We start from the raw sequence: 13277 nt of genomic DNA, 5'->3' as shown, positions 1-13277 counted from the left end.
TGGCGAGGACCCCAGGGCCGACAGCGCCCCCGCGGGAGGCAGCCGGGCTGCAGACTTGCCAGCCCTCGGTGTTTCACGCTTCGTGGACAGCCCATCCTCTCCGCGGCGCGCTCGCAGGGAGGGTCAAAGGCAGCTCCGAGCGGCCGCAGGGGCGCGCAGATGTGCAAAGGGACGCACAGCACGGGCGCTTGGCAAACAGCAAGCCCATACGTCCAATATTTGCCAACAATACCAGGGCAGATGACTTCAGTGTCAGGCGTGAGGTGAGCCCGAAAAGGCCAAGCACGGGCTGGGGCGGGGGACGGGGCTAACTGGTGGCCTCTCCCCCCACGACCACCGCACACCCCAGTCTGCCAGCCGCGGCCCCTTTCCCAGGCAGACCTGTCCATACTGCACAGTACTTGGTGGGCTCCAAAGACCCCACTTGTCCCGTCGGGCCATCGTCTTCCCAGACTGAACTAAGGAGGAGAAAAACCGAGGGAGCCTCTTTGTAAAGTGTGCCTCAACTATCAGTAGAAAACTGCCACTCTGTCAATGCTAACTAGAGCTCAATAAGGCCTGAGACTGCGATGCAACGTGCACACCGTTGTCACTGACAGGCCCCAGCCAGCACATCCTCCTCCCCCAGCCTTTCCACGTGGGAATTCCAGAGTCACTGCCACGAGGAGTCGAGGAAACAACACAAAAGACACAGGAGAAGAAAATATCCAGAACACAGCCGGCCTGTGGCCATCAGCAGCTCTAGTCCTGGAAGCACACCCTAAAACCCAGCCCGAACTCCTGCGCTGGGAGTGCGTGCCCGCCTGGCCAGCGCCTTTCCCAATCCACGGACCAGTAGTCTGGCCCCGCCCCGGGGAACACGTTTCCGTGGCCGTGCAACGAGGGCTGCAGGCTTCTCTGTATGGGCAGAGACAGAAGCAACCTTTCCAATTTGCTGAATATCCACTTTTGTCACAGCATGAACAAGCCTCCTTTTTCTTCATCCTATTTTCGGCCCAGGCAAAAATCACTAATGATTGAAACAAAGGGCCCCAAGCAGGGACTGGGGCTGCAGGCTGGGCTCCTAGCTGGCTGCGGGGTGGGGGTGGGGGCTTCGTGGAAACTGGGGTTCCTCAGAGATCACAAATAGGTCTTGATTTTGTAGGGACTGCCTGTCCAGTCCCCTAGAGGTCCCGTGAGGTGAGCAAGAGGTGGGGCCAGGCGGGGTGCCTTTCTCCTGTAATTCCATCACTTTGGGAGGCCGAGACAGGAGGCTTGCTTGAGGCCAGCAGTTCAAGGCTGCAGTGAGCTATGATGGCACCACTGCTCTCCAGCCTGGGCGACAGAGCCACAGAAAAAGAAAAAAAGAGAGAGAGAGAGAGGTGGGCAGCTGGAACATAGAGGAAAGAAAGGGAAAAGTCCAAAGATGGCTAATTTGGGTTATTTGATTTGCTTTCATTAACATGGGTTTTGTTTAAAAATAATTTGTAACAATAAGGAAGATATTTTTAAATTATTATTATTATTTTGAGACGGAATCTCGCTCTGTCGCCCAGGCTGGAGTGCAGTGGCGCAATCTCGGCTCACTGCAAGCTCCGCCTCCCGGGTTCACGCCATTCTCCTGCCTCAGCCTCCTGAGCAGCTGAGACTACAGGTGCCCGCCACCACGCTCAGCTAATTTTTTGTATTTTTAGTAGAGATGGGGTTTCACTGCGTTAACCAGGATGGTCTTGATCTCCTGACCTCGTGATCCACCCGCCTCGGCCTCCCAAAGGGGAAGATTAATTTTTAAAATAAGGTCTGGACTTTATGCTGTTTCATTAAATAAGTGAGCAATAGTGGGATGGAACAAGAGTAGGAAAGAGGGAGAAAAGTGTCATTATTCAACAGTTACCAGCTCCTGCTGGTCAAGGGACTGGGTTGGGTGTGAGGGAGAAGAAAGTGACTCAAGTGTCCTCTCACCCATCTGGCAATTTAAAATTAAAGAGACATAGTAAAGGTCTCATCAAAGAACTCAGGAGGTATTTTCTGAACAACTTTGTTAGATTAGTTTTGTTTTGAACTAACTTAGAAGCAAGAACATGGGTTAGAAATTAGGAGGCTGACCCCTTCCACTGAAGCAATCAAGCAGCAACCTCGAAAGTGCTGAGGCCTCCAGGACCCCTTTCTGCAGACATGGGTATGTCACCAAAGCAAAGGCACGGCAGGCTTCTCGGGACTCGCTTTCAATTAGGGTCCCTCGTAATGCTAATCTCACTCGTATTTGAGTGGTAACCAAATGTGACGGGTTCTCTTCTACTTTTATGCATCTCAGCCTCCTTATTTTATAACCACTCCTCATTCTTTCCATCATATCTCCTAGGACCATGCAGCTATGTAAATGGTGTTCCAAGTTGCTGCTCTTCTTAGCACATAAAACCTGGCGGGCATCTACAGATGTGGTAGGCATCTGTTACCTCCACACTCGAAATGGCTCTTGCTCAGAAAGAGGAATTGCCCAGCTCTTGATCCTAGGCCCTGGTCACTCATGCTCGGAATACTGCCCGACTCCTGTGACTTCATTGCTCCCCTCTCTGACCCGTCTTCATCCCAGGAAGGACCTTCATGTTACCCTCCCCAAGCAGCACTTCCACTACATCACACTGATGCTCTGGACCCAAGCTGTCTGTCCCAGCTCTTCAGAGTAACCCTCACGATTCTCCAGACCCAACCATTACTGAGCCCTCCAGTGTTCTCCCATGGCTCCAAGGCATGTGTGCTCATACCACCAGGCTGGCCTCCCATAATTCTGCACACCGAGAGTGTCCTTGGCCCAGGGTCTTTGCTTATGCTCTTCCCCAGCCTCCGACCCTCTCATCCCTTCATCAGCCCAACCAGTTCCTAGCCAGGCTGGGCCCTCTGTGTTGCTTCTCCCTGATCTGAACCTCTGACAACCTGGTGATGCCAAGGGTGTGGTCACTATTTTGTACTATTATAGTTATCACAGCTTGAGCTAAGTCACTTTTCCCGTTCGAACAGGCATCCTGGTTCTCCAGGGTCACACTGGGCTCACAGCTGGGGCTCAAATGTCATTGACTGAATCTCCTCTCTCATTCCCCTTTCCTCACTTCAATACGTTAACCGCTAAAAGATTCCTTGAGTGCTTGCATGCCAATTTGAAACTTATTGTCCAAGGCACCTCATAATGTACTCCTGGAAAATAAGCTTGCACAGTTAATTACAATGAGTGGGTGGAAGGGAACCACAAGGGGAAAAAAGTCCTTAAAGTCAGACCTACAGTCAGAATCTCAGGAGCGGGACCCAGAATCTGCATTTTAACAAAATAGATCCCATCTGAATTGTGCTGAGTAAACTACACAGTGCAAGTGACATATCTATAGAATCCTACACAATGTATATGTTTTTGATGCAGCACTTTTATATTGACAGTAGAATTATTTGTTTATTAGTCGGTCTCCTCAGCTACACAGTTACTTGGGGGTGAAAGTCTCAAAGCATTGCTCACTCTATTCCGTTGCACGTTAGGTACACAGATACAAATCCAAGGAATTTTGGGATAAAATTCTTTTTTAAAATACTGGTATTGTGCAACTCTGTAAATACAGTAAGAACCACTGAACTGCACAATTTGAATGGGCGAACTGTGTAAGTGAATTATATCTTAATAAAGCAGTTTAAAAGACTAATGGATTACTCACAAGTTATTGACCCCCTCCCCCGCAAAAAAAAATAAAAAATAAAAAATAAAAAACAGAATGAGATACAATCAATCCTCCAGATTTAAAATACTCACAGGATGAGCCACGATGCATTGCTTTACATGGACCAAGCCAGCAAACAACTTGGAAGGCATGAGACAAGAAGTGGAACTGCTTAAGATCACTCGATCATCAACGATGGAATCTAACTGAGCAAAAATCTTCTTCTTCAGTTCTAGGTCTTCTGGAACACACTCCTGAAAAGGACACATTGAAATGACTATTCATGACCACTCAACTCAGGCCCCAAACAAAGCATTTCATGTTTGTTTCATTCCTCAAATGAACCACTTTGAAAATGATAAGGTTCAGGACATGTTATCCCAAAATATGGCAACTTGGCATTTGAGAAAACAGCTGAAGCAGGGAGGTCCCTCTGACCTTTGCTCTCTCCTCCCCTAAAGCAGGCTGTAAAAGAATTTTCTGCCCTTCCCTTGAAGCAGGTCATAAGACCCTCATACCAGAGGTACCCTCCCTACACCCAGAGAAAAACAATCTCCTTGTCTCTGAAGACGCAAGGACACAGGGGAGAATCTGAACAAACAGGCCTTGCCAACTTCCCTCTAGTTTAATGCCAGCTAGATCATACCCTTTGTCCTAGTATACCTCTGAAACACTGTCTATTCTTTATCAAACCTAAGCATGTGTCGTGTAAAACTTACAATAAATACATCTGTATGTTTCTCTCTCGTTCATCTATCTTTTGTTATAGGGCCCTCAGCCATGAACCTTTCCATAGGAGAAGAAAAGATTTTACTTGTTCTGCCTTACAAAATCCACCAGCAAGATTTAAGGACGAGAAAACGCTGCTGGAAAATATGATAAATCTTGATAACTCTGGCAAGTGGGTGATGAATATATGGGAGTTTGTTGTACTTTCTAATTTTGAATAGCCTGGAAATTCTCATAATAAAAAAGTCTGCCAACGATATGGGGGTGGATTCTACAAACAAAACACACAACAGCACCCCAGGCAAACTGCTAAAAACATCAGTAGTTATCATCAACATTTATTTTCCTTATTTGCTTTGACCATCAGATCAACAGATCTCCAAGGAAAAATCTCATCCTCATGAAATGAACAAACATGTTACATCCGTAATTCCCAAAAGGCTTCTTGAGAATCCATTTCTAATTGGAGATCCTTTTGAAAAAGATCTCCATTTCCAAAAATCGAAAACTACGTTAATCGGGGTAGGGAAGTGGGATAAAGATGCAAATTTGGATTAAATACTGCAGATAACAACCACTCTCAAGTTCTAATTACAAAGCTAGAGTGAGAGTGAGATGATACCTTCTAACACCCAGCACTGGCCCACAGGCGAGGCGTGTTCCCTGCCACATGAGGATGAAGAGGACACTGCCCTGCTGTGGATGGAAGCAGACCAGGGGGAAGATGCAAGAGCTGCTCTGACGCTTTGGAAATACTAGAGCTGTCCTTCCCCTCCTGACATCTGCACCTCTGGGATCACACCAGGGGTCACTCCTAACCAAGGTCCCTGCTCACCTAGGGGCAACAGGTGCTGCAGGGGAGGAGGTAGGGCCTCCCAACATTCCCCAGTGACTTCAGGAGAATGACTCTCAGTGTGGTGCAATAACCATCCCATCAGAATCAACTGCGTGGCTTGTTAAAAATGCAAATTCTTGGGCTCCCATCCCGGACCTACTGAATCAGAGTCTCGGGGGGTGGGTTCCAGGCATCTGCAGTTCTAACAAGCGTCCCTGATGATTCCTGTTCCCACTAAAGTTTGGGAACCACTCTTCTGAGGTGTCTTTCCAAAGCGTCAGTCCTTAATGCTCTCGGTGCCGTGTGCCACGAAACGCATCCTCAAGGGTTTCCTCTCCATCCCAACTATTCAGGGATAAACAAGGTGCCCTGATGGGAAATGGGAAGGTTATTAGCACTGCAGCCATCTCATGGTCCCTAACCACCTGATCAATTTCACTAAAATGTTAAATTTACATATCATATGAGGTTATGAATACAGTATAAACACCAGCAGATAATTGTGCAGATGTGAAATTCAATGCTGAAGTACTACTAGAAATTGTATCAGAATCACCCTTCAAAAATAAATGTTTTCAAGTTTAATTGAATAATGCTAATAGTTAATAATATCTAACATATTGAAATCAGCTGTGTAAATAGTGTGACATGAATTTTGCATCTATATTATCTACAAGATTTTTAAAGTTTTATTGTAAGGGTAGGGAGCCCATATTGGATTTTTTATACTTTTAAAATATAATTAAACCATGTGAATCTTTTAAAGAAACAAAGGTCGCATAAGCATCACATCTCAAAGACAGAAAAAAAAAAATCAGTCATTTAAGAACTGTAAAGCCCATTGTGTTAACTCCCCTTATCAAAGGGGGAAAAAGAGCTACAGTAGCTGGCTCATTGTATTTAGTCATTCCTGGATCAGTTAAGTCTGCAAGTTGGGTTAAGTTTAAATGGAGCCTTGTAGCAAAGCCAGAGACGAAGAATGATGCAGATCCTGTGTAAGCTAATAAAAGAGTCTCCATGAATAGCCTTATTGTAAGCCTGTCATGCAGATTCTCCCCTGAAATTCTATGCCTTTCTTCAGATCATTTGATTATCAAAGAGGCAAGAAAACCTGAACCAGAGGAAACTCAAATCTGTTCCAATTATGTAAGAGTTTTTAATGGCACATTTGCTTGAAGTTTTGTTGCTGTAGTTGTTGCTGTTTTTAAGAGTGACCCAATTGTGTTGGATGTGCTGGGCTGGGGTTATAAGGATGCTGTCCGTGTCACGGCTGAGTTTATTTCCTTGCTATTATTCATTCAGATACCCTTGGTCTGAGAAAGGGAGTCTGACAAATTTATCAGGACCTTCCTCACTTGCAGTTGGTTACAAAGCTCAGAGAAGCTGCCATCATTCTCTTTGCCCTAAAGGGACTGGGAGGACAGGCAGGGAAGAATGTCAGTGAGACAGCTGAGAAGGTACCTGCACTCCCTCTGCAAACCAGAGAGATGTGCCCCATGCACTCTCAACTCTGTCTTTCATGGGCTCTTTCTAGAGACAGGCACCAAACGTGAAGCACTAGCAAAAATTCTACCACTACTAAAGGTAATCAGCTTGATTTTGCTTAATTAAAGATTGACAGCATCTTTCAAAGCACTGACTTTTGTTTGTTTGGGTTTTGTTGGTTTTGAGGCGGGGGAGGGAGACATAACTCATGACAAATAATATTCTCATGCACAACCACCATCGGCACGCCCAGATTTTGACAAATAAAACTCTGGGGAGAGGTAAAGCACAATGCCACTTCCCAGTTCTCACAACTGTTCTGTCAAAAGGGTCACCCTCTTCCTTAGACTGATCACTGGCTCAGGCAGTATGAGCAGCTGACAGGTGAGGCAGAGTTTAGACACTGTATGTGGCATTTCCCTGCCTTTCTTGAAGGGAAAACAATGACATGATGCTATTCCAGGCATTACTTTTAATGCTCTCTAGCTTGTATTTTTAAAGTAAATCAATTATAAGCTTCAGTGTTTTATGGTTACTGAAAGTTACCTGTGTGGTTAATTCAACTCATTAGGGCCCTGATGTGGAAAACTGGCACAACCCCAGCAAGTCTGCTACCTGGACCATTCCCAGGGGAAGGGCGTGCTGGGTAAGTACTCACTTCTGAAGTTTATCCACTTGTTTATGCAACATACATTTTCCAAAACATAGATTTTCATGATGAAAAAAAAATTCTGTCAAGTTTGTTGTTGTTTTTAAATCCATCCAGGCATTTTACTATTTTTATTTTTTATTTTTATTTTTTGAGATTGAGTCTCACTCTGTTGCTCAGGCTGGAGTGCAATGGCATGATCTCAGCTCATTGCAACCTCCATCTCCTAGGTCAAGAGATTCTCCTGCCTCAGCCTCCCAAGTAGCTGGGACTACAGGCCCGCACCACCACACCCGGCTAATTTTTGTATTTTCAGTGGAGACGGGGCTTCATCATGCTGGCCAGGTTGTTCTCGAACTCCTGACCTCAGATGATCTGCCCACCTCAACCTCCCAAAGTGCTGAGATTACAGGTGTGAGCCACCGCACCCGGCCAATCCAGGCATTTTAAATAGGCATCCTGTTGCTAGAAAATCTGTATTTGCTAGTGCAAAATATCTGGAGGCAGCCTTCAATGTGCTTTACAGAAAGAAAAAACAGATTAGAAGACTTCAATACTTAGGGTACTTTACATGCAAAGAAGATCTATTGGATAATTTTAAGAGGAAAAGACATGGTAAGAAAGGAAATATGAATTGGAATCCTACTGCAATGATAGCAGAAGGAAATCCACTCTCAGGCTGAAGCTGGAGGCGTTCTACATTATAAACTCTGTTAGCACCAGTTACATCTCTGGCTTAAATCTGCCTAATTAACACCCCAGTTTCTCTTCATCATTTCTCCCAGGAGTACAATCTTTAAAATCTGTCAGATTAATAGACTGCTATGACAACACTTTTTTAAGAAGTGGACACCATAATTATTTATTTAAAAAAAAGAAGAATCTTTTTGCTGTAGAATAAATACTGTGTTAAGTAAAAGGGGAAAGAACGCATCTATTTTCAACATTACAGGCAAGTAACTCACTGTGTTCTAACCAGGAGCTCGTTTTTTTTTCCTTAAAATCAAAATAAAGGGCTTACTTTTAGTTTCAAGAAAAAGCATATTACAAATCATGAACAGTTCTGTCATAGTAGAGAAGGAATTATACCCAATCAATAGAGGCCTTTCCAGAATAAGTCAGTGTAGACTGAGTTTCAGAATGTGACTTCCTAGGGCTAAGGTGTTCCCGTTACAAGGATTATTGTTGTTTGCTTTAAAGAGCAGTCCTGTCTCCAGGTGGCCGCAGAGGACCCAGAGGTGGCCACCGTGGCACAGGCATCGGTTGCTGTCCTGATTATGTGTCTGTCCCATCCTCATTCCAATGGCGTTTTTATACCATTTGTGAAATCACTTACTTAGAATTGTGTTAAAATGCTTGACATGAAAAAATAATACAACTGAAAATATTCCATGTAATCCTGCAACTATATAGTTTTACTGCATTTCTAGTATTTCTCATAAGGAAGAAGTGAGAGTTTGGAATACAAATGTTTCTGGGGACGGAGTCTCGCTCTATCACCCAGGCTGGAGTACAGAGGTGCGATCTCGGCTTACTGCAACCCCCGCCTCTCGGGTTCAAGAGATTCTCCTGACTCAGCCTCCAGAGTAGCTGGGATTACAGGTGTGCACCACCATGCCCAGCTAATTTTTTGTATTTTTAGTAGAGACGGGGTTTCACCATGTTGGCCAGGCTGGTCTCGATCTCCTGACTTCAGGTGATCCACCCACCTCGGCCTCCCAAAGTGCTGGAATTACAGGACTGAGCCTGTAATAAATCCCTTTGTTATTTTTAACAAGGTGCTGGGAATAGCACAAAACATAAAAGTGGAGACTCTTTAAGTAAAGAGTGAGTTTTAAAGAAGAATGGGAAATAAAAAGTTTATGTGAAGGACATTAACATTAGCATTTTCATTTTTGAAAATTCAGGTTTATTTCCAAGATCCAGGTAGTGGGGAACCCAGAGATACGAGGCTTACACTTGGCACCACTTTTACCTATGAGGCAGCTGTTTATTTCAAAAGCACAGACAAAATGACTAAAATGACAGACAGAGCTTTTAACATACTCAGAGCACTGGGAGAAATGTTGACATTCAGGGCCTGGTAACTGACCCAGGCTTCCAGTTGGAACCCTCAAGGGCTATATCCCTTGAGCATCCCTTATACTAGGAATAATTGTAACAAAAAACAGACCAGTCTTCACAAGGACCGAAATTTAGTCTCAATTTATCTCAATCCACAGTTAAGTTAGGGAGATATGCTCCTAGCCTACCTGCCTTCTAGTGAAGCTTCTCTGGAGCATGATAACATCAGCCAGAGCCCTAGTTTTTCATAAGCAATGCCTCATACTCAAACAAACAGACAATATTAGCGAAGACTTGAATGAAAACCAAGAGAGAAAACAGGCTTTAGAAACAGACCCATAGGGCATTCGGATAATGATGGTATCAGCATAAATTGTGAAATAACTATAAGTAAGATGTTTAAAAAACTAAAAGGATATTAAACAATTTCAGCATAAAGTAAAACTGTAACAAAAATCAAATGAAAATTCCACAACTAAATAATAAAAATTAGCTGGCTCATCATGAAAGAATCAAAGAATTTCCTGGCATGGTTATTGGGGTTAACAACGGACAGATGTGTGGATATTATTAACTAGCCCAGTTGGTTCTGTCTTTAAGCTGGCTTCCTACAGATCTTTATCTAACCAACAATACTGCTTAAGTGAATGCAATGGTGAAACACACATAACCATACACTAAGCTGCTTTAAAGCTAACCATAGTATGCAAGATGAGAATAGGCACTACTTTACTTATTTTAAAACCCAAAATAGTTTTCAGGAGATTTTTTAAAATTATCATTTATTTATTTATTTATTTTGTAACACAGTCCTGCCCTGTCACCCAGGCTGGAGTGCAGTGACACAACATTGGCTCACAGCAACCTCCATCTCCCAGGTTCAAATGATTATCCTGCCTCAGCATCCCGAGTAGCTAAGATTATAGGCCTGTGCCACCACGCCTGGCTAATTTTTGTATTTTTAGTAGAGACGGGTTTTTGCCATGTTGGCCAGGCTGGTGTCAAACTCGTGACCTCAGGTGATCCACCTGCCTTGGTCTCCCAAAGTGCTGGGATTATAGGCATGAGCCACTATGCCCGGCTAAAAATTATCTAGTGGACTAGTCTGAATGACATACATAGCTGGGTAAAATAAGGAAAAGGCCCCCACTGGTTGGTACTCTGACTGTCCTTGCATGCTTTTGAAGAGGGATTCTTCTTTGTTGAGGGACTGAGCCTTCCCCATTGAACAGAATGGGAGAACTAGCCATACCAGAGAATCAGCTGATGACCAATAGGGTGACAAAAGCTGGTGTCAGCTCATTCTCACACCTGGGCTCTCCATTCTTAAAATAGGACTTATCTCCCTTTTAATTTAAGACCTGTGACTCGCCTCTAGAAGTTTTTTTGTTTTTTAAATCAAGAAGGACTGCAATTTTGTTACTCTCGAGGCTCTAATTATGCTTGTTGGTAGAGCGTGTGTTCTTATTAACAATTTACCAAGGTGATTTTTTGCATTGACTAGAGCCTTTAATTTGGGGATAGTGCTTCAGAGACACTTCAAAATCTTCATTGTGGCTACTAAGTACTGAAAAAGAAAACAGCCCTTCATTTGTGGTGAAACCATTTTATAATCTAGTTGGAATTTTTTTTTTTAGCAATTATTTAAGTTCATACATATGCTGGAAAGATTTAACCAGCAGCTGAAATGTTCTAGTCCATGCTGCAACAGCTTTTGGAGCTGCGAACAGATTAACAGAATTACTTCTGGCACAGGGCAGCTGACAGGCAATCCTACCAGTAGATGATGAGGCTCACTGATTTCCCAATCCACTTAGGACTACTATCATAGATTTCTTAAAGTTCAGATGTCCACAGGAAAAATCTAAGGGAAATAATCAGGACCAACAGAGTTTCTTTGTGACATCGAGAGCAACCTAACATCTGATTCATTCAATATATGATACAAATACAGTTTAATTCACTGAAGTGACTGGAGACAACAGCACACAAACTCCCATTATTGAAAACTTATAGCATTTGGGGAAAGAGAACAGAAATAAAAACCTTTATCCCTGGGGGAGAGGCAGGAAAAGATACTGCTCACCCTCACCCCTACCCCAGGGAGAGCCAGGAGCACTGAGTAGGTCCGACCCCCAAGTTCCAGGGACACAGTGCCTCCTACGACTAAATCAGAGCCCTTCCACCACTCCCCCTCCCTAGGCTGACAAGTATTAAGTAAAAAGTAACAGAATAATACTTCTGGGAGAGGGACAGAACAAGAACATGAAAAGAGATCCTCTGTGAGGGAAGTGCAGAGGGAAAACTGAAAGCAAAAGGTGGAGCAGATATTAAGGAGGAAAAAAAACCCACAAAACCCTCCGGCCAACCAGTCCTCATCTTAAACACAAGGCATTACTAGAGGAACTTGAAACCTCTAATGCACTAAGGATAACCATAAACTGCAAACCTGACACCTTGCTCAATTCCCAACTAAATTAACTCAAATGCCCACAACAAAAGCAGAGCAGAAGAAAATGCTTGCCAATTCACAGACATAAAAACTGTTTGCCTCAGTATCTACTCTCCTATTCCAGTATCTGACTTTCAAAAACAAAAAATCATGAGGTATACAAAAAAGCAGGAGAAAAACAACACACACCCGAGAGAGTGATCTTTAGATATGACTCTGATATTGGAAAAATCTGACAGTAAAGTTAAAATAGCTATGATTAATATCTAATGACAACGCTAGACAACATGCAAGATCATAAGGGTAATTTCAGCAGAGAATCAAAGAGAATGCTAAAACTGAAAAACAAAGTAACAGAGATGAAGAATGTCTTTGACTGGTTCATCAGTAGACTCAACACAGCTGAGGAAAGAATCTTTGAACTTAAAGGTTAGTCAATGTAAATCACACAAAATGAAAAAGAGCAAGGAGACTGAGAATAATAAATGAGCATCCAAGACTTCCAGTGAAAGTATCAAATAATCTAACATATGTGTAATTGGGACCTCGGAAGTAAAAGAAACAAGGAATTGGACAGAAAAAAATTAAAAGAAATGACAGCTAAGAATATTCCAAAACTAATGAGAGTAACCAAATTACATATCCAAGAAGGTCACAGAACACAAAGTAGAATATACACCTCTCCCTTCCAAAAAGTTTCCACGTACCTAGGTATACCATATTCAAATTGCTGAAAACAGAAGACAAAGAGAAATACTGAAAGCAGTAAGAAGAAAAAGTCACATTATATACATAAAAACAAAGGTGAGGTTTAATACAGACTTTTGTTAGAGATAATGCAAGACAGAAGACAATGCAATGACATTTTTTAAGTGCTGAAAGAAAAAAACTATCAACCTAGAATTCTATACCCAGTAAAAATGTCTTTCAAAAGTGGAGAAGAGGGCCGGGCGCGGTGGCTCAAGCCTGTAATCCCAGCACTTTGGGAGGCCGAGACGGGCGGATCACGAGGTCAGGAGATCGAGACCATCCTGGCTAACACGGTGAAACCCCGTCTCTACTAAAAAATACAAAAAACTAGCCGGGCGACGAGGCGGGCGCCTGTAGTCCCAGCTACTCGGGAGGCTGAGGCAGGAGAATGGCGTGAATCCGGGAGGCGGAGCTTGTAGCGAGCTGAGATCCGGCCACTAGCAAGACTCCGTCTCAAAAAAAAAAAAAAAAAAAGTGGAGAAGAAATTAAAATTATTCTGAGAGAAACAACTTATGGAATTCATTTTCAGCAGACCTAATCAATCTACAATAATTTTTAAAAGAAAGTCTTCAGGTAGAAGAAAACGTGGTATCAGACAGAAAATTGGATCTACACAAAGAAATAAAGAATAC

The 13277-nt window shown here is 43.3% G+C and overlaps 1 protein-coding gene across 3 annotated transcripts in view; it reads right to left on the bottom strand.

Moving 5' to 3' along the window:
• CRYL1 (crystallin lambda 1) overlaps positions 1-13277 on the bottom strand; it is a 120326-nt gene that overhangs the window by 31072 nt on the left and 75977 nt on the right. For all 3 annotated transcript variants that reach the window (XM_017859232.1, XM_017859250.1, XM_017859242.1), the window contains exon 4: positions 3773-3934. In XM_017859232.1, coding sequence (XP_017714721.1) covers positions 3773-3934 — 162 coding nt within the window. The remainder of the gene's footprint in view (positions 1-3772; positions 3935-13277) is intronic.

The sequence above is a fragment of the Rhinopithecus bieti genome, unplaced genomic scaffold (genome assembly GCF_001698545.2).
Source record: "Rhinopithecus bieti isolate Rb0 unplaced genomic scaffold, ASM169854v2 scaffold_3057, whole genome shotgun sequence".
In the NCBI taxonomy this organism is placed as follows: domain Eukaryota; kingdom Metazoa; phylum Chordata; class Mammalia; order Primates; family Cercopithecidae; genus Rhinopithecus; species Rhinopithecus bieti.
This window is presented reverse-complemented; position numbering and strand designations above follow the sequence as displayed.